This window comes from Sinocyclocheilus rhinocerous, unplaced genomic scaffold (assembly GCF_001515625.1).
Source record: "Sinocyclocheilus rhinocerous isolate Xijiao unplaced genomic scaffold, SAMN03320098_v1.1 scaffold436, whole genome shotgun sequence".
In the NCBI taxonomy this organism is placed as follows: domain Eukaryota; kingdom Metazoa; phylum Chordata; class Actinopteri; order Cypriniformes; family Cyprinidae; genus Sinocyclocheilus; species Sinocyclocheilus rhinocerous.
In genome coordinates, this window is record NW_015631718.1 from 289,544 (window position 1) to 317,264 (window position 27,721).

Consider the following 27,721-nt stretch of genomic DNA (forward strand, 5'->3'; position numbering starts at 1 on the left):
GGCTTACATAGGTCTTTACTCTAGACTTAATAGGATATTTCACCCAAAATTGAAAATTGTCATCATTTACTCACCCTCATGTCATTCAAAACCTGTATGACTTGCTGTATTCTGCGAAAAAGTCATATAAACATCAGTGGAGTCCAGTGTTGCTTGGAACCCCACTGACATTCTATGTTTTACAGAATCAAGTAAGTCGTACAGATTTGGAACAACATGAGGGTAAGTAAATGATGACTGATAGACTGATAGTGTTCCGAGCACTGCACAGAAGGCTATTCCAAACTTTATGGTCCATATAGTGAAAAGTCCTATTTCTTTTCTGAATTTTGAGTATGGATATGTCAGTGGCAGTTATTTAAATTAAGCAACATCACAATCATGACTGCTGCTATCTATCTATCTATCTATCTATCTATCTACCAACCAACCAATCTCTTGTCTATGTAAAAGCTCTTTGAATTACCACTGTGTCTAAAATCTGCTACAGTTTAAATAAACTTGCCTTGCCTAAGTTCATAATCAAATAACCTACATTTCAAATAAAATGTTCCTGGTATAGGCAAATGTGTGAGCTGTACATTCTTTGCATTGTTTTTATTTATGTTTTTCTTTTTGGGTCCAGGTCAGTCCAGTAGCATGTGTACAAAACCTGAAACTCATACTGTTTTTAATAAAAGCTTTTGATTTCCTGTGCATACCATAGATGCCAGTGCCCGGCTCAGTTTGAGGGACCCGAGTGCCAGCAGACAAAACACAGTTTCCATGGCAACGGCTATGCTTGGTTTCCCCCTATAAGGCCATGTTTCGAGAGCCACCTCTCGCTGGAGTTCATCACAGAGGTGGCAGATGGCTTGCTGCTCTACAGCGGACCCCTCTCCCAGCTTCAGCCGTGGGAGCCGGAGGACTTTATGGCCATAGGTAACCTACACACACCCTCACCAGGTTGAAAGGCGAGGGAAGGGTATTGCGAATGAGCAGCAGCATTAAGGCAGAACATTGCTTCAGTTTCTACATCATTCTTTGATATCACAAGCTGAACCTCTGGCACATCTTCTCTCATCTCCCAGTAGCGCTACACATAGAGAGAGGGGAATGAAAAAAGGTGTGATAATATGTTTATTTTAGACAGAAAGGGATGAAGAGACTCCTTCGTGTCTCTCTGGCAGGATTTAGTGTTTCTAATAAAAAAAGTTTTATTGCTGTTACATTTTCTTACTCAGGGGAGATCTGCTATCCTCTAACAACCTAAACACAGAGAAGAAGATAAAAATACCACATTATTTCTGTTTGTTTGCGTATGTGTGTCATAAATTCCGGAGTATCGCTGCACCGGTGGATTGTGTGTGCAGCCGTATTAGCTGATTAGGGGTTAATGAAGGCACTCATTATATCAGTAAAGGCTTATTTGTCATTCATCTGGGAGAATGATTACAATGGGGTATACACATTTAGAGCTTTAATGAACTCAGATCTGCCTACGTGCCGAGCATACGTTCATAAGAGAGCTTGTGCTCTTGATCGGTTCACTGATGTGTTGGCAAATGTGGATAAGTAGCAGATAAGGCCGTATGTGAGTGTTATCAGTGTAGGGTGAGATTCAGAACATATGGAGCGAACGAGAGAGGGATGGATGGCAGACGGCGGATCTGAGGTGAGAAAAAGAGAGTGACAGGGAGTGAAAGATGAAGATTAAGTGAAGGGTGCAACTGTGAATAGGGTTTCAAGGTGGCCTCAGAAACAAAGAGTGCTGAAGTGGTGGATATCTGCCTGAGCTTCAGTATTAGGGTGAGAGTGATAGTCTGATACCTCTTTTCAACCGTGGCAGAACTGCTGCTCAGCCAGGGATCTCTGAATATCTGTCATAACCGGTCCCTGATCCCATTGACAAGACTAGATTAATGATGACACATACTCTTACACCATGTCTACAGCGGCTGAGAGCGGTGCAATGCGACGTGACAAAAGCCAACAGAAACAGTTATGATCAGTGATTCTGTCACTGGATGTGACGCAACGAGACGAGTCCCCAGTAGTAAACTGATGCCCCATTCTATTTATGACGTATTGCAAACTCTTGCGCTACTTTTGGTTGTAAAATTGTTGCTTTGCACCGATCGCTTTGTAACTGTCGCTTTGATGCATACAGTGTAGAAAGCTTCAAATGACAGCAATCAGTGTTAAAAATAGACACATTGTTAAAAATAAAGTGGGTTTTCGTAGCATTTCAATAGAAGAACCATTTTGGAATTTCCCAGATAATTTGGTTTCCCAGAGAATCTTTCTGTGAACAGTTAATTCACTGTAAAAAATGCAACTGCAGTTTTCTTGAAACTACATAAAAATCCATGTTAGACCAACAGAATTGAACATAAAAACCTTTGTCAGACCCCAAATGTTGTCCCAACTAGTCAAACAGAGTTGTCTGAATAAAGAATTGTATATTGCTGAAATGTTAAAGCGTTGTGAGTTTCCAGCATGCATTGCAGCATGAATAAATTATGCAGATATTGTTAAAGGGTTATTGTTTTGCTGTTTGCTGGCTTCATTTAAACTTTTTCGTTGTTGTTTTGTCGTTATTATTAGTTGTTTGTTGTGCAGTGATTTAAAGAGCTCATCTTTTTTTTTTTACATTTGTTGATTGCCACCGTTCTTTGTGGTTTATAACATTTCATTATGTTCTTGATACCATCATTATAATTTTAATGACATAAACTGATAAAGAAATAAGTGCTTGTTTGTCATGCGTAAACAGACATAAAAATGGTAATGTGGTGACTATTTACACATTCTTTTTTTTTTCATCCAGCAAACAGAAAATAATAAATTTACTCAACAACAGTACTTGTTGTTTCTGTTGCTGTGACAAAAATAACTTTATTAGCAAAATAAGACAATCATCATTGCATGAACAAAGAAATTTAGGTTGGCTGAACGCAGTATTGTTACTTAGAAGAACTATAAAAGAATTGTTGAGACAACTCAAAAGTCTTACTGCATCAAGTTGCCTTACTTTTTTAAGTATTCTCAACAGTTTATTTTTTACAGTGTTGAATAATCTTTTTTTTTTCTTAGTGTGCAGAATATTTTAACCTGTTGACGTGTTAAATCCGCGCCCTTGGGCCGACGTAACTTTGCTTATAATTACCTATATAGGCAACTGCTCCCAAATGTTAGGAATGTTGACAAATTATTCATGTTTTGAAAGGTCTATGGGTTTAGTGTCAGTATCCGGTCTCTGTTTTATGATAGAAATGCTTCAGCAACAATAATAAACTAATTTGTGTCAGAAGTGCTTATGTAAAACAAAACAAGACTTCATACGTCAGCGATGATTATGACATGAATCCAATCTGTCACACTTGGGTAAATTGTTAAAGTCAAGCGTCCATTAAACAACATCCAATAGCACTTTTGTCCTCAAAATCGATAAATGCATGAAATACTGATATATTATCCATACGTTTGTCAGAATTATCTTGAACATTCTATCCTTCGTCATTCGTCATTCTTCACAAAATTATGCAATCTCAGCACCGTTTATGTTGTAAAACTGTATATTTTCATATACATTAGACTCTCACCAACAAATGAGCCCACCTCGAAAGTTTATTTTTCAAAATAGCGTAATAGTTTTATACATAAAAACCAAACAGTGCCATCGGATTTTGTGTCGTCTTGAGACACATAGATTTGTCATTCACTGTGTACACAGCCAGCCAGTGCCTTTGTGGTAAAATATTGACAGACAAAACTTTTAGCCAATGCGAAGACTATTCCAACCCATGTGGGATGTTATTGTCCAGGCATTGGACATAATGGTGTTTTATGGGTTTATGTACAGCTGCCTTGACCATTCAGCAGTGAGCTCTCGCCTGACCTGACGCTGCGTAATGTCTGTATTGAAAGGAAAGATTAACGTTTTTTGGAGACTGAATGCTGTCTGCTATGTGAATAACTGGCCATCAGTGTAGGATTTGTGTATGGAGAAATCTTTTTTTTTTTTGAAGGCTGATTGCTCTCTGAATCGCCCATCAATATAGCATTTGTTTATGTAGCAATGTAGCACTTTTAAAATTATGAAATTGTTTGTACTTATATTATCATTTAATCATCTACATTATTAATCTAGATCAACGGTAATTTCTAAAGTATACTTAGACATTTTAAACCTTTGCAGATGTGTGAATTACCGTTAATGTATTATGAGCTAACATAAATTAACAGTAGTATATTTATAAATTTACATTAGGATTAATAAGTCCTGTAATAAAAACACATTTTAAAAACCTAAAATAAATTGATTCAGTGTCGTTATGCCATCATGACTTTTGATGCAGCTGTAATAAGTTGAATATATAAAGCAAAAATAAAAATTCTGCTCACAGCAATCAATGTATGATGTTATATAAATATATAAACGTATATTCAAATTAAAAAAATATTTTCTATTAGATGGAAAAATGAAGCAGCTGGAGTCGCTGTGGAGTATAACAGCATAACCTACAAATGAATGTCATGTCTATACTGCATTTCCAATTGCATTGCCACATTAAGCGTTTCCAATGAAGACAAATCTGTGCTATCTAGTTTTGTTTGCTTCATGGAGTTTTTTTTTTTTTTTTTTTCTAGTTTGCAGGTTTCAGGAGCACTACAGTTGTGATTTTTCCACAGCTTCTGCTGTGGAAATGTACCGATTAAATTTAAACTGGGCACTGGCTCCAGAACCAGCACCAGAAAAGAGGAGAGAGAAAGGTTGGATAGGTCTAGTAAGGACATGCAACAAACAGAGAGAGAATCAGAAAAAGGAGAGATGGAAACAGAGAAACAGTCTATTAGAGAAAGTGAGAGGAAGAGCTGGAGAAGAGAGACAGATTAAATAGATAAAAGAAGTGCAGATTTGAAGGAACTGCTGAGGAGTAACAGTAAGTGGTGCAGCTCAGACATGAATTAAACGGAGAAAGAAGTTCATGTCTGGGTGAGAGACAAAGATGGTGTATGAATGGAAAAGGTGGAACGAAGGAAGAAAGCAGGCAATGAGTAATGATGAATGGCAGTGCGGAGGACAGCGGAACAAGTGTAGCCACAGTGCGAGACTCCATGCATTAGTCTCTCTCTCCAGTCCTTCTCGCCTTCACTCTATCAGACCTTATTACTTACTGCTGTTCTTCACCGTGGCCTATTAAACCTTATCATTGGCCTACTGCCTGCCAGTTTTACGCCTCTGCTCTTCTTTATTAAAGACACTCATGACACTGATACTACAATGCAGTTGCATCGTGTACACACACCCAGGGGCCTCCCACACACATCGCTGAGTGCAGCAGATCATGTCGGTGTGTCTGTGTGAGTATTAGTACTTCTGAGTTGTTTAAGAATGCATTCCGAATTTGTTGGTTGGCTGGAAACCAAATCAAGACCTTTGCAGCAAGTCCAAGGTCAAGTAGTATTTGTTTGGCTTTGATTTGAGGTGAGCCGAACATTGCTGCTGGTCAGTAATCATTTCCAGTGGGCATTTCAGCTGTAAGAATTTTGACTTTAATTTAAAAAAAAAGTGAACATTGACATGAAATGCCTTTCTTGTCATATTGATGATTCCAATTAAATTTGTGAATAACTTAAGTAAACATACATTTTCCTTTTAAGCCATATGTATGTTAAGGCACGCATACATGTTTGCCTTGGGTGATTCACACATCAGTCAAAGTGCTCAAGGCATAGCTGTGTACATTATAGGAAGTCGTGGCCTAATGGTTAGAGAGTCGGACTCGTAACCCAAAAAAGGTTGCGGGTTCGAGTTTCGTACCGGCAGGGATTGTAGGTGGGGGGAGTGAATGTACAGCGCTCTCTCCCACCAAACAAAGGCCAAGCATGGAATCTACACATGGCATCTCTATTAAAGAGCAACCATCTTTCTTCACCTCTAGCATGAATTAATCCTCCTCAACACACTTTTTCTCATTACGGCCCGGATTCATTTTCTCTAAACAACCTCTGACCTCTTCATCAATTTATTTTCATTGATGGAAATGGGCACGGATACGTGCTTGAAGACTTCATATGGGTCTTATTGGTGGATACAGTCTCTTTTCAAGGTTAGACAAAGATTTGGGGGGTGAGCATGTCAAATCAATAGACAAATTAGAATGACAAATCTAATTTATTTGATTAAAGACACTTATTGAATGATAAGTAGCCTCATGAGGTCATTTACCCATGATTAAACAGACTTGTGGCCATAGATGATGTACAGGGACATTGAAGAACATTCTCAGACCTTTTGTGAATAGATGGCGTACTTTATTCATTTCTTAGTTGTGTCAAGGATGTAAAGGTAATGCATCCTAGAAATGATTCATCTAAAATGCACTTTTATCCAAAGTGGTTTCTTATGTTGGTTTCCTTTACAGGATCTTGAAATACATTGATACATAACACCTAATAATTAAAAAAATATATGTGTATTAATATTAAATGATAAATATATAACCTCGATCTTTTTAAACTAAATATATGTTTTATTTTATCTAATTCTAATGCGTATATGGGCCGTTCTACAGAATTGGTGCAAACTACTGTCCCACAACCAAAAAACACAAAAAGCATTTCAATATTCAAATCTTAGATTTTTAGTAAGATCCTTTTTTTATCTGCTGAAACCCACAATAATGTTTAATATATAAGTAAGCTTAATATATGTGAAATCATAATTTATTGGGTATTTTCAATTGAGAGGTGGCTGTCCCGAACCCTAGCCCCTAAATTTCAACTTTTGAAAATGATATTGAAATAATTTTTGCATTTTATTCCATTTTTTAAACGTGAAGTTCAAAGATGTCACTACCGAAACAATGCATGTTTTAGTACATTGTCTGAGACTGAGTTTAACTACACCCCTACATTTATGATCAGAAAATATTCATATTTCACTCTCTCTCATAGCAACATGGTGAGTAGATTGGTCTCATCTTTTATGAGGTAAATGTGTTAAAAAATCTGAAAATCTGTGTGTAACTTTAAAGAACATCACTACCAAACACATTTTTTTCTGCAATTAAGTCCTTTTTTGGGTGTTATTCCATAACATTTAGTTTGTATTTGTGTTCAACTATTCAGAACTGTGCTAGCTAACCATGTGCTGATTAGCATCTTTGAGCTAGGCTCAAAAGTATCTCAAATCTACCGTAACAGTCATGACCGAAACATGTCATCATGGTTTCGGTAGTGACAAAACTGAACACATAATTCTTTCATTTGGGGGAAATAAGCAATATTTTAGTACAGCTATGCAAATGTTTAGTATTTTAGTATGTTTTAGTAGTGTTTTAGTATGCGAGTTAAAATTCTGTAATGTGATGTGGTCACTACCAAAACATTACTGTCACTACCCAAAATGTGCAGTCACGACCGAATCATGGGATGTTTTGTCAAAAATAAAATATATTGAGTTATCAACTAAAATGTTATGAGAGTGTTTAGTTCAAGATATATTCAAACTAATGAATCCTTAACTTTGAAATCAGTATGATTATCTTTATGCCTTGTACAACGAAAGATTGGATTCAAAATACAGCAAATCTCAAAAATTACATTTGAAATATTATTAAAATTGTAATTGTTATTGATTTACCTGTGAATTTTTTTTTATAAAATAGCAAAAAATATATTTACAAGGTAGATGTAATCAAAATCTTAACAGGTCAATATAACCCTTCTTAATAAATTATATATTATTGTGTTTCGGTAGTGACAAATTTGGGGAGAGGAAAAATATTCCAAAACTTTCTGAAAATACAATATGAGAATTAACTGCACGATTACTATAAATGTGTACCTTGTATATTATACAATTTGCATACATACAAAATTTGTGGAAAAAAATATTTTTTTTTTTCCAAGATGTTTCCAACTCTGACTTTGAACCAATTCTGTAGAATGGGTTCAGTTTGTTTTTTCTTTTAAGAAATGAATACTTATATTAAGCAAGTACAAAAGTGAGGCAGTTATAATATCACCAAAGATTTATATTTCAAATAAATGCTGTTCTTTTGAACTTCCTATGATCAAAGAATCCTGAAAGAAAAAAAAAAAAAAAAAAAACTTTAACCCTTCTTAATAAATTATATATTATTGTGTTTCGGTAGTGACAAATTTGGGGAGAGGAAAAATATTCCAAAACTTTCTGAAAATACAATATGAGAATTAACTGCACAATTACTATAAATGTGTACCTTGTATATTATACAATTTGCATACATACAAAATTTGTGGAAAAAAATAATTTTTTTTTTCCAAGATGTTTCCAACTCTGACTTTGAACCAATTCTGTAGAATGGGTTCAGTTTGTTTTTTCTTTTAAGAAATGAATACTTATATTAAGCAAGTACAAAAGTGAGGCAGTTATAATATCACCAAAGATTTATATTTCAAATAAATGCTGTTCTTTTGAACTTCCTATGATCAAAGAATCCTGAAAGAAAAGAAAAAAAAAAAAAAACTTTTTCCACAATAAGAATAAGCTGCACAACTGCCACTTAATATTTTTATGTTAAGTAGTTATTAATATTATAGTTTCTTGAGCACCAAATCAGCATATTAGAATGATTTCTGAAGGATCATGTGATACTGAAGAGTAAGCTGTTCAGCTTTGCCATTACAGGAATAAATCACATTTTAAAATGAAAATGAAAATGGTTATTTTCAATTGGAATAATATTTAACAGTATTACTGTATTTTTGATCAAATAAATGCAGCCTTGTTGAGCATGTTTCTTTCAAAAACATTTAAAAAAAAATCTTACTGACCCCAAACTTTTGAAAGGCTGTGTGTATGTGTTTGCGCACTTTTAATAATGTATAATCAATATTTCTCAATATCTGTCAGAATTAATGATAGATAGGGTAATAAAAATATAAATCAAATGATCATAAAGACTAAATGTGTGAGTAAAGTTTGTGTTTATTTTCAGTATCAGCACATGAAATTAAAAAAGGTGTTTTGAATGTATTTCATGTATTGCTGTGTTTTTAAAAAGTGTTTTTTATTTTATTTTATTTTTTCATTTTAAGAACTGTGAGGTGTTTGTGGATGTGTTTGTGAGCTTTTTCACACACACACACACTCAGGAGGAGCGTCTGGCAGATGAAAGTGAGCACAGAGATACAGTTACACCCAGAGTGTGATGCACCCATTACGGTCAATTTACAGAAACCTGGTTCACAGTGAACCCTCTCAGACTCATCGTGCCACAGCAGCTCTCAAATATCCCTTTCAAATTATACTATTTCAGCTCATTTGCTGAGCCACTGATGGGAGGGCCACTGGGTGGGGTTTTCAAGGTCCTTATGCCACCAGCCCTCCTGCTCGTCCCTCAGGACCCGCAAAGAGAGGCCATTTCTCATGCTTAAAAGGGGAAATGCATTTGGGAGGGGTTCTGGGGGGACGAGGTCGGCCTCCCTTCATCTTCCCTCCTGCTGACAGAGGGATTAATGTGCAGTGATGTCGCAGGGAGACCAGCATGAATTAGGGATGAGGAGCAGAGAGCATAGGCTACCCCCTGTGACTACAGAGGGATCATTTCTGAGAGCAAAAACATGTTGCAGCCTTATTACATATACAGATTGTGTTCTCCGAGTATGACATTTACATATGTAACATGGAAAGTGCTGGCCAGCAGTCCAGAGGAAACAGTGTGCCCACTTACCCTGCTTTTACTCTCCCTCTCTCTCACCCTGGTTTTCATCTGTGTATTAAGGCTGTGACACACCAAACCGACAACAACAAAGAACTAGTGGCGAAGAAAGCTGTGTTGCTGCCTCACTTTGCGTTCTTCAGGTCTAAAACTTTGCACTGCAAAGACTTCCAAGTAGCACATACGTTTTGCGCCTATATGTGAGAGAAAATAACTGTCTATATCTGCAAGTGACAGTAGTCTATATTCGTTTATTAAAAAAAAAGAAACCGGAACTAGGACTGCGAATTAACAAACTGTAAACAAAGCAGCACTTGCTTACCATTTTGAATATGAATCATGTTGATCACTTTCTTTATTCAAGATGCCCATGTTGTTATAAAAGTAAAAACGTGTATAGACCTTAGTCAGGGGATGTCCATATTTAATTTTTGGAGAGAAATGAATACAAGGCTGTGAGAAATAGAAGTACAGTGCGTTAAATAGATTGTACAGTTTTAAAATACCAATTATTCAGTTTTAAAAGCTCTAAATTGTGAAAGTCATGTGATCTAGGACCTTTATACAGTACATGCCATTGTAAAGACTAAGTTTATCCCTCACAGCCTCTTTTTCATCCGTGTTAAATTCAATATGGCGTCTAAACCAAATTATGGCGTCAATATGCTTAGTTATGATAACCTAAAATTAGTAATTTTAGTAATTGCTCACTTTCATCACTTTCGCTTTTCTTCTTGTGCAGAGGTGAAGCTGAACAGCCAATCAGAGTGATCTGTCTCACCAACAGCCCAACACTGATTTAACTTGCTCAGTCGGCCCAAAAGCCATCGACGGGGTCCAACTAGTTCCGACGGTGGGGAACACCTTGAAAACTGAGCTGACAGACATTCTCAGACGCCCGACGATCGGCTCGGTGTGTCACACCCTTTAGAAACTTCCAATAGTCGCATCCTCTTTCTGTCTGTCTTACAGAGACACCTTCATTACTTCCCCTCGTTTCAGTCCTCTCAAATCAATACCAACCTCAGACTTGTAACTTTTCCATCTCTCATTTTTTATTCCTGTTGCCCTTCCTTTCTCAATCCCACTTCATCTGCACTCCACCTGAAATGTCATGTCAGCCCAAGAAGACATGGTCTCGCTCTCAGTCGGCAGCGCTTCATGTCTGGGACAGGATTGGTGACAGTGTCGGTGTAGGAGAGCGGTGCTCCATTCTCAGGGGCTTCCCTCTGAAAAGGGCTTCTTAGCCCAGATTACAGCAGCTCTGCTCCACACCTAGCATGTTCACTGTTATCTCCAGCTCAATACTTTGATTCCATCGGGAGTTAGTCTGGAGGCACCTACAGAGAAATAGGATGAGAGAGAATTCAATGAGACCATCGGAATCCGCCAAGATGGGACCAGTTTAAGAAACTCTGAGGAGTTTATATAGTTATTTCATTTAGCTGTTTGAATCATGGCATGAAGTCTCTCTGTAAAAAATATAAAAGCATTTGCAGTACCAAAAGGGTGAGTTAATAAAGTAAGATTTGTTTAGGTTTGTGATTCCAATTTGCAAAATTTGAAATATCCTTGCTGAGCAGACAGGGAGGGACAAGTTACATCTACTGGACACACAAAATGCTAAAATGACACTGTGTATAGACTGGCATTTGATACAATTGAGAGTAATTAACACAAGCATGCACACACACACACACAAGCTCATTATGTTTTTTTTTTATATAGTTGTAAGGCTGTTTTATGTATTTGTTAATGTTTAAAGTCTATGTGTAATGTAATTTGTTAATACCTGTGTTTCAAATTCCTTTAATTCCTGTGAGCTAAAATGCTTAAAATTAAATGGTGGCAATAAATATTGTGAACAAGTCAACTGATTATCACAAATGTATTACATAAAACAATAATTTACACCGTTCATGAAAGTAATTTGATAAATGTGAAAATATTAAAAAGACTCTCAAACAAAAATGTTTACTCCCAAGTCTCCCTTATCAGATACATGCATTTATTTGATAAAAAAATGCAGTAAAACACTAATATGAAATACTGAATCTGTAGTGTGAAGTATGCTTTAATATGGTTTAAAATGTAATTTATTCCTGTGATGGCAAAGCTGAATTTTCAGCCATTACTCCTGGCTCGGGTACATTGGTCCTGCAGTTGCCGAGCAACGTGAATGTAGCGGACAGACGGTGGCACAGACTGGACGTGAGGAGCAACAGCAAAGTAAGTGTTCACCGTTAGCAGGCGACTAACTGCTGAGCCCAATCGAGCGGAGGCCTCTCTCTCCCTGCCAGCTTCCTCCAATAATACACCTCAGCACTTTTGTACAAGTCAAAGTCTTACTTATCTCTTCTGAATTCATCTTCACAGTCTGAAAGGGACAGTGGAGCTGTGGTCGCCGCTGTTAACCAGGGTTTACTTGATCCCAGACATTGTTTAGTGTGCTAATTTGTATTCAGTGTTGCCAGGGCTGTTTCAGATTCAGTGGCTTCTCGGTTGCTGCTAGGCTCTGTAGTAGCGCTGGCATGTAGTCTTGCTGTGGTGCAATTTGCCTTAGGGTCAGCCTGAAATTGCTTGAAATTATAATGCTTATTGTTCATTACAAACAGGATGCAAACGTCCTGCTGGGTGCGAAAGGAACATTGCAGGTTGGAGCTTTTAGCATCTTGACATGCTATGTGTTTATTATTACCACGCCTGAGGGTTTAGCCTCTGCAGAGAGTGGAGAAAGAGGCTGAAGTGTGTGGAAACACATCAGCTTTTTTTGTTTGTTGCTTCTTCCAGCATTGAAGATTTCAGAGAGAAAGAGGTCTTGACTTATGTGTCTGTATAAGCAGACAATTAAGGCTGGAATACGCTACATGGCTTTTGCCCAGATTTTTGCCCCGATTTACTGAAAGTCAGAACCAGTCTACAGATTTTGGTCTGTCGTAGTTAACAGATTTCACAGAAAATCACGTAGTGTATGATGGGCACAGACTGATTTTTTAGCTTCAGGATATCAAACGTTTGTTGTTTTGAGCCGATTTTATAATGCATATTGTTTTCATTTATAATGCATGGCGCACATTTCTGTGTGAGTTTGTTTGGTTCAGAATGACTTTAATGTCTGATAGTGTCTTTGAGGTGCATTGATGGGATGGGAAATTAAAATGCTGTCATCATTTACTCACCCTCATGTCATTCCAAACCCATAAGACATTCATCTTCAAAACACAAATAAAGAGTTTTTTAATGAAACCTGAGATTTTTGTCCCTCCATTGGAAGTCCATTCCACCAAAACTTTATGCTTTAAAAAATTCATAAAGACATGGTCAAATTAATCCATATTAATCAAGCAGTTTAATCCAAGTCTTCTGAAGAGACATGGTTGCTTTATATGATGAACAGATTTAATTTAGGATTTTATTCACATATAAACATTGATCAACATACAGAACATATCAAATATGCTCAATGGTAACTCAACCGTATGTATGACAACAAACCTCATTGGTTCTCACATCAAGCAAGCACATTTGAGTTTCAGAAGACTTGGGTTAGAAGTTTGGAACAATATGAGGATGAGTAAATGATGACAGCATTTTCATTTTGAGTGAATTATCATTGTATCCATGTTCTATGGTATGTCTGCATATGTCTGTCCGTGTATGTGTGTATAACAAGCCTCATCTTTGTATGGGGTCTCAGACCCAGGGACAAAGTTTGAAATATGTACCTAACGTTGAAGTATCTGGCTAATACTTAGGACATTTTTGAAAATGTTACATTATTTCTGTTTGCAATCTCAGAGACCCCAAAAACATGAATAAATCCAATAAATTTTTACATTCTACATTTTGCAGTACACACTGTACCTCTTCTGCCAATTGATTTCTTTTATTCTATTTTTCAACAGTGTTTTTGCTGAAGTCAAATTTAACGTTTCTTCTTCAGGAAGTTCGTTTTACACTTGACCGCTGCGCAGGAGCCACTATCATGGAGATGGAGGGAGTGGGCAGCTGGCTAACTACTGAAGACCACACTTCCTGTGAAGTTACTGGCGTCACACCGAACATGGACAAGTAAATCACTTCCTTTATTTCTCTTTACGCACCAATGCATAATTGTTTGAAGTGTTAAAAATTTGACCCTGATGAATCATTAAAGTTTGAGTTCTAAACAAATCATTCTTCCACCATGATAGCAGGACACAGTGGACGAGTCAATGAAACAATCATTACCCTCCTCTTTCTCCCTCTACATATGGGACCCATGCCAATTATGGACTCGCTTATGTCTTGAAATATGTATAATTACACAAAGGTCTCAATCCAAAAGGTCAAATGAATTATCAGAGTGAATCTCTAGAGGAAAATGACCTCTCCATAGCATACTAGTAACTCATGTGGTAGAGAAGCAAACGTGGCTAGGGTAATGAACTCTTCTGATGTGCTTTCAGGCATCTGAACGTGACACAGGTGCTTCAGCTAGGAGGAGTGAATGAGAACCTGCCCTATATCTACCCACAACTACAACACAAGCACTTTACTGGCTGTATCCGAAACCTCATCGTGGACAGCAAGGTGAGGAAATGCATGCATATCAGTGCAGACAGAGAAAAATATTTGACAACAGTGATAGAGTGAGGGAAGAAGAAAAGATAAAGAAGCTTTATTATGCAAAGTCCTGTAACAGAGATGAGTCTTTTTATTTTTATGTGATCTACAGAATTCATACGAGGCCATGCCTTAATATTATTTTTTATCTATCATCTATCTATCTATCTATCTATCTATCTATTTATTTGTCACAATTATGACTTTGACTGGTGTACGACTGTTTTTCTCTCTGGTTGTTCTTGGTTTGGAGGTGACAAAAGCCTAAGAATTTATCAGTGCTGATAACAGTTGTGCTGCTTAAAATTTTGTGGAAACCATGCTACATTTTTTCAGGATTCTTGATGATGAACAAAGTTCAAAAGAACAGTATTTTTATGCTGTCCCTTTTTAGATGAGCAAAGACAGAAAAAAAACAGTAACACTTTATTTCGATAGTCCACTTTAGACATTCTATTAACAGTAATTAACTTTGCAACTACATGTCAACTAGCAGTTAGTAGAGTATTAGTAGACTGTCTGCTTAATATCTTCTAACACTTTCTTTGTCAACATTCTACTAACCCTAAACCTACCCTAACAGTCTACTCTGAGAGTTAGTAGACATGTAGTTGCAAATTAATGATAATTAGTTGACATGTAGTTGACATGTAGTTACAAAGTTACTTATAGTTAATATAATGTCTAAAGTGGACTATCGAAATAAAGTGTAACCAAAAAAACATGCCATGACTTCTTAGGGTTGCATCCAACCATCAGTTTTGAGTGTTTTTGGAACAAATATACCAGCCATAGATTTTGCTAATACATGTCCCAGCATAGTTCTGTCAGTATATGTACTTTTAACCATTTAGCTGCTGAAGGAGATTTGATTGTAAGCTGTGTCCATAGTCTTATAAGTCGATATGTGATATCATCTCACCCCACGTTATGTCAAGGTTTGTTAACAGTGGGTGACTATTTGTTTCTCATTGTAAAATTATGACTCAGCTGAAGGTTCTTGAGTCTAAAACACTTAACCAGTAGTCGCCAGACACAAAGAAACAGCAGAGAAGTGTTCACTTAGGCTACTGGGGCTTGACTGGAGAGCAGGTCATAGACTGTTAAAAGAGGAAGTACAGAGGAAGAATTGCTATTTTAGACTCTCTTCTGCCCACTCTCTTTTCTCAAACAGTTTACTTACTTACTTTTGCTTTCTCCCTGTTAGTGACCTGTGTGAATTCTGAGTAGGCTTTTTGGTGGCAAATACACAGTGTTATGGGGTGCATGGAAACGTGGTTTTAAGATTTAAGGATATTATGCCATTTACTGAGCCACTTTGGGAGGTACATCCAGGGAACTGCAACACGTTACTTAAAAGGTCACACAGGTTTGCTTGAGCCGTGAATTCATACAAAAAGAAAGTATAATCCTTTACTAAAACCAGACTTAAGGAAAGAATAAACCAAACAACTCTAAACCTTACAGTGGAAAGGCTGACCTTTCAGAGGTGTACACAAAAAAAAACAGCAACCACAGCAAATCAAAATCAAAAAGTGAGACACCATCTGACTACCATCTCTAATGGGTCATTCAGCTCCAACTACAAAAAAGTCAGTCTAGAGCAAGAAAATCAAGTTGCATTTGTCACCGAACAATGATACTAATGGTCACAATGGTCACAAGGAAAGAAAGGTCTTGAAATGGTTTTGCGACAATGACCTGCTGGCTTTACATTGTTCTGCTTATTGCATGACTTCTTACCAAATAAATGAATATGAAATGTAGATATGAGGTGATTATTTTAGCTTTTATTAGAGAGATGGAAATTAGCACAGCTATGTAGGAAACATCGGCTTGAAGTAGTCAGTTAACGTATAGTCTTACCATGGACAACTGTCATTGTCCGCAGTTATGATGAATACTACTAATAACGAATCCTTTGATTGCAAAGTGTCTGTTTTTCGCTGTGTATATGTTGTCTGTTGGTCATGTCATGTATTGAGTGTTTTTGAAAGAATCTCTTAAGCTTACCAAGACTGCCTTTATTTGATCAAAAATGCAGTAAAAACTATAATAGTGTGAAATATTATTACAAATTAAAACAACTGCTTTCTATTGTAATTTATTTTAAAATAATTTATTTCTGTAATGACAAAGCTGAATTTCCAGCAGTGATTATTCCAGTCTTCAATACTGCTTTGCTAAATGAAAGCATTCATTTCTTATTTAATGAAATCTAAAAAAAAAAAAAAAACTTTTGAGTTACTGGTTAGTTGTAGTGTTACAATGGACAACTGTCATTATTCAGAAATATAATACTGCTGAATTTTACTATTCACAGATGGATTTATTGTAAATTGTCTGTATTTTGTGTTCTCTCTGTGTTGTTAATGTTGTCTATTGGTCGTGTAATGTGTGGAAAGTGTTATAGGTTCAATGTTTCCACACTGTGGCTCAGGAGACACTGTATTTTACTTCTTCCTTTGTTAGAAAAGAAAAGACAATAAACCAACCTGTCTAATATAAAAAAAAAAAACTTTTGAGTTACTGGTTAGTTGTAGTGTTACAATGGACAACTGTCATTATTCAGAAATATAATACTGCTGAATTTTACTATTCACAGATGGATTTATTGTAAATTGTCTGTATTTTGTGTTCTCTCTGTGTTGTTAATGTTGTCTATTGGTCGTGTAATGTGTGGAAAGTGTTATAGGTTCAATGTTTCCACACTGTGGCTCAGGAGACACTGTATTTTACTTCTTCCTTTGTTAGAAAAGAAAAGACAATAAACCAACCTGTCTAATATGAAATAATAGTGACAAACAGCAGTCGAGTGGAATTAATGCAGCCCTTTTGCTTATTTAGCTGTGCTGGTAAATCAGCCGTGCTATCTGTCTGTACAAGGTGCAACCGGTTCCCGCACAGGGTCAAACTCATGCTGCAACCACTTCAAAAACATGCCGTTAGGAAGAGTGGGCATGAATAAATGGGAGTCATCAGATGAAAGGAAAACTGATCTAATGTGGTGCGTGGTTGTTCTGTTGTGAAGAGAATTTAAGGCCTCAAGGTTTCCCCATTCTTCTAATACAGAGCGCTGCAGGCCTGCTTTTTTAAGTGGCTGTGGCCTGCCCAGCATGGTAATATTCATTATGGTATGCTGGATTAAAGGTGAATGCACAAATAAGATAAAACGTTCTTTCTCTTTTCATCTCTTATCTTTTCAAGACCTCCCGGTTTGGCCTATCCTGAGCATTATTTCCTGCCTTATTTATATTTCCACAAGCTTATTCTCTCTCTCTCTTTTTTGTATTTCTGTTACTCTCAAGTGTTTTCATGACTTCTGTACCTGTAAGTCTGTAACCCTCACTTTGACTCTCTCTCACTCTCAGTTTTATGACCTCGGTTCACCGGCTGACTCCTCTGGCAGTGCTCCGGGTTGTCTGATGACGGACAATAGTTGTGTGAACATGGGCTTTCCTTCCTGCGGGACCCGGGGGCGCTGCCATGGAGAGTGGGGTTCCTTCAGCTGTCAGTGCATACCTGGGTACAGCGGGTATCAGTGTGAAAAGGGTAATTACACAGCAGTTGTCCCAAAGTTTTCAAGCCACATCTATTTCCACAAGTGGAATGTGAGAGAGACTGAGCCTTCGAAGATAAAGCAGATAAGTCATTGCTAAAGAGAATGGCTGAATGGATGTGAAAACTGTCTGTCTGTGTGTGTGTGTGTGTGTGTGTGTGTGTGAGTGAAAGCTTTTCAGTGGGGCAGTGAATATCTTTGAATTGCTCTGTGTAGGAGGGATAGTGTTAGCAGCCAGGCAGTATTTCACGCACACCGAATCTTGGCACAAATCGCATTCAGAAGTGTTATGACTTTGTAGAGCTTCTTTATGTAACGCAACTGGAACATCCTGTGATATTCTCACAATGTGTTGTTCACTGTTTATGCCTCCTTTTTAAGGACTGCATCTGAAGAACACATTTGTGTGTTTTACAGAGGTCCCTGAGTATTCTTTTGATGGACGGAGTCACATACACTTTCAGCTGGCCTTCACTCTCCCAGCCAGACACACGCAGGTTCAGGTCCTGGTCCGGACACGCAAACACAGCAGCTCTATCCTCAGCCTGCTGTCCAAAGAACAGAATGAATATCTCAAACTGGAGGTTAGTGCTCTTGAAAGCATCTCTCTTTTTCTCTCTCATGCTTTTCATTTCCCTTGAATATAGCAAATGCATTATCAAAGTTTTCTTTCTGATAAAGATTTATTATTATCATGTTCTTTTTGAAAATAATTATTTTCTATATATATATATATATATATAAATAAATACAAAAACCTTACCAATCCCCAAACCTTTTAACGGTAATGTGTATAGATGTGACCAATTTGCAACCTTATTGTACTGTTTTGTTTGTTTGTTTTTAATTATGATTTTGAAAGAAGTCTCATGCTCAACCAGGCTGCATTTATTTGATCAAAAATACATATAATACAAATGTATGTATACAATTTAAATTGTTTTCTATTTTAGTATAGCAAAAGACCTGCCAATTTATTTCTTTTTTTTTTCTTTTGATGATAGACAGCTCAAACTTTTGAACGCAATACATTTTTTTCACATTTCAAGTTGTATAAATTAACATTCATTTATTATGAAAGAACATAAATTAACTTTGAACAATATTATATGTGACCCTGGACCACAAAACCAGTCTTAAGTCACTGGGGTATATTTGTAGCAATAGCCAAAAAAACATTGTATGGGTTAAAATTATCGATTTTTCTTTTATGCCAAAGTATTTTGATTTTTTTTTTGTACCCTCAGATTCCAGATTTCAAATAATTGTATCTCGGCCAAATATTGTCCTGTCCGAACAAACCATACATCAATGGAAAGCTTATTTATTCGGCTTTCAGAAAATTGACTTTTATGACTGGTTTTGTGGTCCAGGTTCACATATTTATACATGAACTTTAACTTATATATAATACCAGAAATATTGAGCACCTTGCCAACACCCTGCCAAGTGATTTTTTTAAATAATTTTTTTTAATGTCTTCTCTGTTTCCCTACAAATTTGTGCCCATGAAATGTCCTTACAACGAATGAGCAATGTCTACCGCCAGCATATAAAGATTATTTGTTCTTGATGTGCTCTGTAATAGCAGCCCATCTGCCAGACCCCACGTACGTTGTTGCATGATCCTTCAGAAATTTTTCTAATGTGCAGATTTGGTGCTCAAGAAATATATATATATATATATATATATATATATATATTATTATTATTATGTACCCTCAGATTCCAGATTTCAAATAATTGTATCTCGGCCAAATATTGTCCTGTCCGAACAAACCATACATCAATGGAAAGCTTATTTATTCGGCTTTCAGAAAATTGACTTTTATGACTGGTTTTGTGGTCCAGGTTCACATATTTATACATGAACTTTAACTTATATATAATACCAGAAATATTGAGCACCTTGCCAACACCCTGCCAAGTGATTTTTTTAAATAATTTTTTTTAATGTCTTCTCTGTTTCCCTACAAATTTGTGCCCATGAAATGTCCTTACAACGAATGAGCAATGTCTACCGCCAGCATATAAAGATTATTTGTTCTTGATGTGCTCTGTAATAGCAGCCCATCTGCCAGACCCCACGTACGTTGTTGCAACAGCGGTGCAATGTGAGAATTTGAATGGAGCAACGAGTTTGTGTTTAATCATAAAGGCATTAGTATGTGTCTCCCGATTCGGCTGATACACTTGCAGAATGCATGCCATCTATCCTCTCACTCCAAGGCTGTCTCATTTTTTTTCTTCTCTCAACACCTGCTTTAAGATGATGCAGTCGGATTGCTGATTGCTGCTTTGTTTCTCTCCCTCTCTCTCCTCTCCTTCTCTCTTTCTCTCCCATGTAAATCGTGGGTGATTTATCTGTGGCATGAATTAGACGTGTCTGTGAGACAGACTAGAAGACATTTTATATCCCCTAAAGTGACAGGCTACAGATTTCATTACCTGCTTATATTATGATTCTTGCGAGGCTTCGCAGCGGTGCAGGAACTGATGCTGCCTTTGTGCTATGTGCGAAAGATTAAAACTTAATCTCCTGCTGTGCTCCTCTCAATTACCTTAGCAATAATGCTAATTGATGTGATGTGCCAATACCCATTTAGCATTGCCTGTTGTGTCTGATTATGACGCATCATCTCTCAGAGACATTTCTAGCAAGGTGTTCTTGTCATCAGCGGATGAGGAGGAAATAATAGTTTGATCATCTAATTTCTTTTCAAGACACTTAGCCACAACTCCATTAGTGGCAGCAGAATATCAATATAGTGTGCGTTTCTCTTTGAATTCTAGGGATTCTGACTCAGAACTAGTTTACTGAGAGATGTATTGAGTTGTTTTCATCTCATAATTTTAGCCATGGCCCAGATGGTTAGGAGCCCAAATGGATGCTGCTTTTAACATATACAGAATGGATTTAAACTTGGTCAATTGTGGTATACAAAGCCAAATGTTAAATCATTAGTGCTTACTTGTGCCGGTATTTGGTAATAAGATATATCACGATAATGAACATGCACGATATTGTTATCGTGGGCCCTTCAAAATACTGTGAATAATTATTTATTACTAATTATTTACATTTTTGAATGCAATTAAATAATACTTTTCCCATCAACTGGCTAAAATGCACAAAACCACTGTATGCTGCGTCAAAGAGGCATGAGCCCAACACGTTGAAAAGTGCTAAATGAAAATGCACATTCACTCTCCGACAGCAGATGGCGCTGATGGAACAGCAGAAATGCAGCCGTTACCCCGGTAACCCTATAAACAAAGCAGCTGCACTACTTTCTGAAACTTATTTAATATCATGCCGCCTGGCCCAGTGAAGTGCCTTTTCCTTTTCCTGAAATCGGTGGAAGCAGACAATGCATTTGTCCTGGTCTTGGAGATTGCCCTACTCCAGGTTTGGGGTGAAGCGCGCGATGCGCTCGCTCAAATTCAGTAGCTCTCCATGGTATCTTTAAGCAGCCCAGATATAAATCCGATGGGGTCTTTTCCATCCTCACTGCCTTCCGGAATATTAATAATACGCAGGTTAGCCCTTCTGGATCTATTCTCAAGATCGTCAATTTGGTCAAGACGAGATCAGTTCTCTGCCTTCAAGAATTCAATTGTCGCTTCCGCGGCGACCAGCCTTTCGAAGTTTTCGCCGACCAATACTTCAGTAGATTCGAGTCGGTGCTGAAACAAGCTGATTGTCTCAAGTAACGTGTCAAGGGAGCCTTTTACCGGCTTGAGGTGCCATGTCCTCTTTTAAACTGGCCCACTGTTTTGCCAGTTCGGAGACTAGCTGACTCGTCGACAAATTATCCGTGTTGTCTTTTTCAGGTGTATCCTTATGCTATCGGTATCGCTAGCCACCATAGCTGCTAATTTATCCGCTAGGGTAGTACCTGGCCGTGTTGCTGATGTGGTACTTTTCTTCTGTTTAGAGTTGCTCATTTCACTTTCTGAACTGTGTGAAGTGTAGTTCTTAGAAGACACTTTAATGTGTTTAAAATGAGTGTGGTTGCGAGGTCCTCATCTCTGCTGCTCTCTCACATCGCCAAACCGGAAGTCCACCTGATGAAATATTTTAGATCTTGACATAAACAGAACAGATAAAAATATATATTCATTGTACAAAATGCCATTAGAGTTTTAAAACTTTATTAATTTACATGATTTTTCCGGGTCTAGTTATAATACATTTAAGATGAGGCTACCAAATATATATTTTTTGGTGGGCTTATGGAATGAGGCAGCAAAGTCCCCTCACTGTGTGTTGGGTTTAAACTACTTTTTTACTCTAATTGAGCTCATATTATGCAATATTCATTGTATTTTCATACTGCTCATTATTTTCTCATCCACATTTTTTTGGAGCCACTGTCTGCCTTTCCTCCTCAGAGAAGACACTTCAGTCCTGCTTCAACACCTGATGTCTCATCTCTTTATAGCATATCACCAAGAAGGATTCATTTAAATGGATAGTTCACTCAAAAATTATAATTCTGTCATTAATTACTCACCCTCATGTTGTTCCAAACCCGTAAGACTTTTGTTCATCTTCAGAACGCAAATCAAGATATTTTTGATGAAATCCGAGAGCTTACTGACCCTCCATAGACAGCAAGGGAACTGCCACATTCAAGGTCCAGAAACATAGTAAGGACATTGTTAAAATAGTCCATGTGACATCAGTGGTTCAACCTTAATTTTATGAAGCTAAGAAAATACTTTTTTGTGCGCAAAGAAAACAAAAAGAATCACTTTACTCAAAAATTATTATAAGTCTCCGCCGCCATTCACGATAGTACCACGATGCATGCATGTGTATTCCTCAGCTTGTAAACAAGGCACAGCGCAAGTGTGTTCTACGTCAGAATGCGGGCTTCTGCATCAGCAGCATCACATGCATGTATCGTGGTACTCTAGTACTCTCAACAAAAAGTATTCTCGTACCTTCATAAAATTAAGGTTGAACCATTGATGTCACTTGGACTATTTTAACAATGTCCTTACTACGTTTCTGGACCTTGAACATGGTTGTTCCGTTGCTGTCTATGAAGGGTCAAAAAGCTCTCGGATTTCATCAAAATATCTTTAATTTGTGTTCTGAAGATGAACAGAGGTCCTACGGGTTTGGAACAATATGAGGGTGAGTAATTAATGACAGAATTATCATTTTTGGGTGAACTATCTCTTTAATGATTGCCAAGATTTTGTCATGACATTGATCGACGATGCCTCATAATATTTGTTTACACAACAAAATATTAAAAGGTGGTAAGAGAACCCAGGCATATACTTTATGAACTTAATATCCAATTATCCATAATTAAATGCCTTTTAATTCTTAAACATGCAACTGGGCAGATGGCTTCACCTGCTGCTCCAGTGGATGACATTGGTTTCTGGATCATTGGGTGGGGATGAGCAGCATGCAGACACCTTTCACACCAACAAGCGATGAGAATGAACATCTGTACTGTCATTTATGCTGTAAATCTTAGGACAGTGGTTCTCAATTCCAGTCCTGGGGTACCACTGCTCTGTGCATTTTGAGAACCACTGTCTTTTTCCATGGAGAGATTAAAGTTAATGTTCTTGTTAATTAGTACGCCTTCAGGTTTAAATACCTACCCAGCGTAGCAAAGCCTTGAAATAGTCAAACAGTCTGGTTTGAGATTATTCTCTTAAACTGTTCTGCAGGTGAAATTGAGTGGGCTATGGGAGAGGAAGAAGGTGCAAAGGTTCACAGAGTCCAACTGTGTTTATTTGTGTAAACTGTTGTTGTTGAAATGTGAGAGAGTCTCACTGCCTGTTGCATCATTGATTAGTCTTGCTTTTTACAACGCCACAAAGCCAGGATCCAAAATGGAGGCTGGAAAATTATGCTCTCTGGGACACATGCAGAAAGACTCTGAAATTAAAATGAAGGATGGGGCTTTCTTCAGGAGATTGGCCAGCTGCTCTTTGTCTCACAAACAAATACAAACCTCATTGTCAAACATGGCATTTTCAACCTTTTTTCCACCAGATATGGAGCTATGGCTAATAACCATGTGCATGTAAAGTAAAACACCAGTTCAATTATTGTTATTAGACTTAAAAATAAGGCAACAACTTTATAGTGGAGGCCTTGTTGGATATTGGATGATTCAAAGCATAAAACTGCAGAGTTTTATACTGTACTTTGATATTACACACTTTTTATCTTACACACCCTCGTAAATAATAAAGCTTGCCTTCGAAAAATTTGATTTATAAGAAACAATCGGTTTAAGAAGAGCTCGCAAAGGGAAAGAGAGAGTAAAAGAAAGTCTCACAGCTGACCACTAGAAAGTCGGAGAAGCAACACAAGAATATAGTGGCAAACCTCACTGACACCATATTGAATTCCCTGCTCCCACTGTCTCCAATTAAAGGCCCAACATGTTTTATTCTGTCAGTGCTCAGTTGTTTTATCAGATCCTGCCCCAGTCTGATGTCTTAAGTCCCCAATGGGTCTACTTTATCCCATACTGAACCTCTCTCTCTACCACCATTTCCATAATTTCACAACTGTTCTTTGTCTGTGCCACTATATATTCTCCAGATTCCTCAGAAAATGTACAAAACCGTAAATTAATTTATTCTGACCGCATTCTCTCTCTCTTTTTTGTCCCACTTTCTCAGATCTATCAGGGTCTGTTAAGTGTCTTCTACAACCTCGGTGATGGGGACTTCAACTTGACAATGCCCTCTTATCGTTTAGACAACGGAGAGTGGCATGACATTCACTTAGATCGGCATGACAATGAGATGACCCTGCGCCTGGACGGCGGGGGAGGACAGCGAGAGGTCACGGGATCGCCAGGTCGCAGTCGGGAGATTGTTATTGATCCTGCTGTGGTGATGCTGGGCAACTCATTCCCCTCAGGACACAACAAGAGCTTCCAAGGTAAGGTGCAGGTATGCTCCTGAAGCTCAGTTGGTAGAGCATGATGCCTACCAGCCAGTGACATAGATATCATCTGAGAATCGTATTCCCAATCCATGTAACTACAGTATATACTGTAATATACACTACCATTCAAAAGAGAAATGATAGGTAATACACAGTAAAAACACCAGGGCTGTCAGAAAATTGAAATGATGTATCACAAATAATCTCTTTTTCTTGTTTTCTTTAAAACAATACAACAGATGCTAAATTACCTCCAGACCTGTCATAACTTGCAAAGGACAAACAAGCTCAGGTGTCTCATTAAAGGAACAAGAAACTGCTTGTTGAGACTGTTTTTCACCTGCTTTATCAATTGTTTTTCATTTAAAAGTGAATGGTTATAACGATAACCTTTTTACGTTACCGCTAATGATAAATTAAAAAGGCATCATATTGCAGTATGAGTGCTGGCAAAAATGGTTAAGAAATGCTATTCTAGTTCTAAATGAATTTTCTAATTTCTGTTTTATCTTGTTATCCTGTGTCTACATAAAAAAATAAAAAAATTAATTAATTGGTTAATAAGCATCATAGTGTGAAAAACATACAACATTATAAATTGTTCTTTCAAAGCAGCACCAAGTATAGCTCCCTGATAAGCAATTCCCAATGCTTAGCGTCTCAGAGTTGATTATCAGTCTGTGCGGTCTGTCCAGAGCTGGTCGCAATAGATATTTTTTTTTTTTGAAAGAAATCTCTTCTGTTCAGCAAGGATGCATTTATTTGATCAAAAATAAAGTAAAACCCATAACTCTACCATTTGAAAGAACAGCTTTCTACTTGAATATATTTTAAAATGTATTTTTCCTGTCATGGTAAACCTTCATTACTCAACCTTCAGAATTCATGCTGATTGCTGAAAAAAAACATTATTTCTTCTTCTTCTTCTTCTTCTTCTTCTTCTTCTTCTCATAGCTGTCATATGTAGTTGAAAATGGTTATGCCACTCGGTAATTGTGTGGAGGTGTTTTCATTTTTCAGTGAACAGAAACATTGAAATGTAAATATGAAATTGAAAATAGAAAGGAGAATCATTTGAAATTATTTAAAATATTTACTAACATTATTCATGTCTTTAATGTCATTTTTTTTTTTATTGCACATTTTTTTTTAAATGTATTACACATGTACAATGCAAGATATATCCTGTGTCTACATAAAAAAATAAAAAAATTAATTAATTGGTTAATAAGCATCATAGTGTGAAAAACATACAACATTATAAATTGTTCTTTCAAAGCAGCACCAAGTATAGCTCCCTGATAAGCAATTCCCAATGCTTAGCGTCTCAGAGTTGATTATCAGTCTGTGCGGTCTGTCCAGAGCTGGTCGCAATAGATGAATTGGTTACAATAAATGAAATGGAGTCAATATGTCAAAGTGTGCATGGAGAGCTGTGGACAACTCCAATAAACACTGTAGCATGACATTTTGAGCTAACAAAAATGCTCTGTCCCATGGCCTGAAAAATCCAATCACTGAGTTATATCAGAGCACTGAGAAGTTTACCGCTAATCCAATTTAACTTCAGTCGGAGAAAGAACTTAGCCAGCACACGTGTACGTCAAGCAGACGAATATGTACAGCTTTATCAGCTAATTCATGCCGCAGTTCCTCTATCTGTCATGATTACACACTATTTTATTGGCAATAATGAAAAATTAATAGGAACAATTAATTCATAATAGCCTCAAATGCACCTTCAGTGTAGAGAGGAAGTACAGCTAGCATAAAAACAGACAGCGGGAGGGAAGGGAGACAATGACGTGACATTAAAGAGAACAGGAGGTGGAATAGTCCTCTGCGCACAGACACGCTGGTTAGCCTCAGGCACACACTTTGTGTGTTTATTAAATGGACTCTAAAAGCACTTTTTCTTAAAAGCTCCGAATATGAGTAGATCATGTTGAGCTCAGTTTATCTATGTGTGCATGTGAAGAAGCAAGTGTAATGTAGGTATAAGAGGAGGACTCACACTTTACGCTATATTTGTACTGAAACATGAAACATGTTGGCTTTGGTTTTGTTTTTCTCATTGTCACAGGCTGTATACGGGACTTGAGACTCAACGGGCGGTTTATTCCTCTGGACGGTCAGGCCAGAGAGGGGGTGTCGGTGGTCAGTTCTCAAGGTGTCTCTCTGGGTTGTTCCTCTGACTCCTGCCGGAAAAACCAATGTAGCCCCCCCTTTACCTGCGTGGACTTGTGGAGAATCCATGAATGCAGGTACACAAATACACACGGTTATGGTCAAAGGTGGTCATTATTTTGCTTAAATAATAGGGATCATACAAAATGCATGGTTTTTTTTAATTTAGAACTGTCCAGAATAAGATATTTTATATAGTTAAATAATAATTGAATTTATTTATTTAAATGAAATATTTAAATGAAGTGAGAAAATTGTACACATCTTCATTCTGTTCAAAAAAGAAACAAGTTAAATAGGTTAGTTTTAATACAAATCTGATCTAATCTGCTCAATGTAAGACACACACGCAGTAGGGTTTTCCACTTAGCCAAGCCTTGTGCACTTTGGCTCTGGGGTGTGTGTCAATACGCCTCAAAGGCAGGTATGATATCTGTGGGCTGCTCTTCCCCCCGGACCTATCCACTGTCCTCTCTGACTGTGAGAGCTGTGCAGCTGCTGTGAGTTACCATGTAAGTGCACTGGTATTACAGTGGTGCACCAACTCGAGATCCAACTCCTCCCACTTTACATATCCCTAAACCTACCCATCTCCACCCACTGGATCCCATTTCCAGCCCTAAACCTACCCATTTCCACCCCCTGGATCAAATTGTCCCAATTACTCTTATACATATTGTTGTTACAAAATGTAGTTTATATATGTCCTGTTACACATTTGTACTTACACAAACCATTCGG

At 37.4% G+C, this 27,721-nt stretch overlaps 1 protein-coding gene across 1 annotated transcript in view; it reads left to right on the plus strand.

Annotated features, from left to right (window-relative positions):
• LOC107741884 (neural-cadherin) overlaps positions 1-27,721 on the plus strand; it is a 307,523-nt gene that overhangs the window by 265,268 nt on the left and 14,534 nt on the right. Inside the window, exons 23-30 of the mRNA XM_016554680.1 lie at positions 707-945; positions 11,821-11,921; positions 13,636-13,763; positions 14,141-14,264; positions 17,669-17,849; positions 18,274-18,440; positions 24,523-24,787; positions 26,877-27,057. Coding sequence (XP_016410166.1) covers positions 707-945; positions 11,821-11,921; positions 13,636-13,763; positions 14,141-14,264; positions 17,669-17,849; positions 18,274-18,440; positions 24,523-24,787; positions 26,877-27,057 — 1,386 coding nt within the window. The remainder of the gene's footprint in view (positions 1-706; positions 946-11,820; positions 11,922-13,635; positions 13,764-14,140; positions 14,265-17,668; positions 17,850-18,273; positions 18,441-24,522; positions 24,788-26,876; positions 27,058-27,721) is intronic.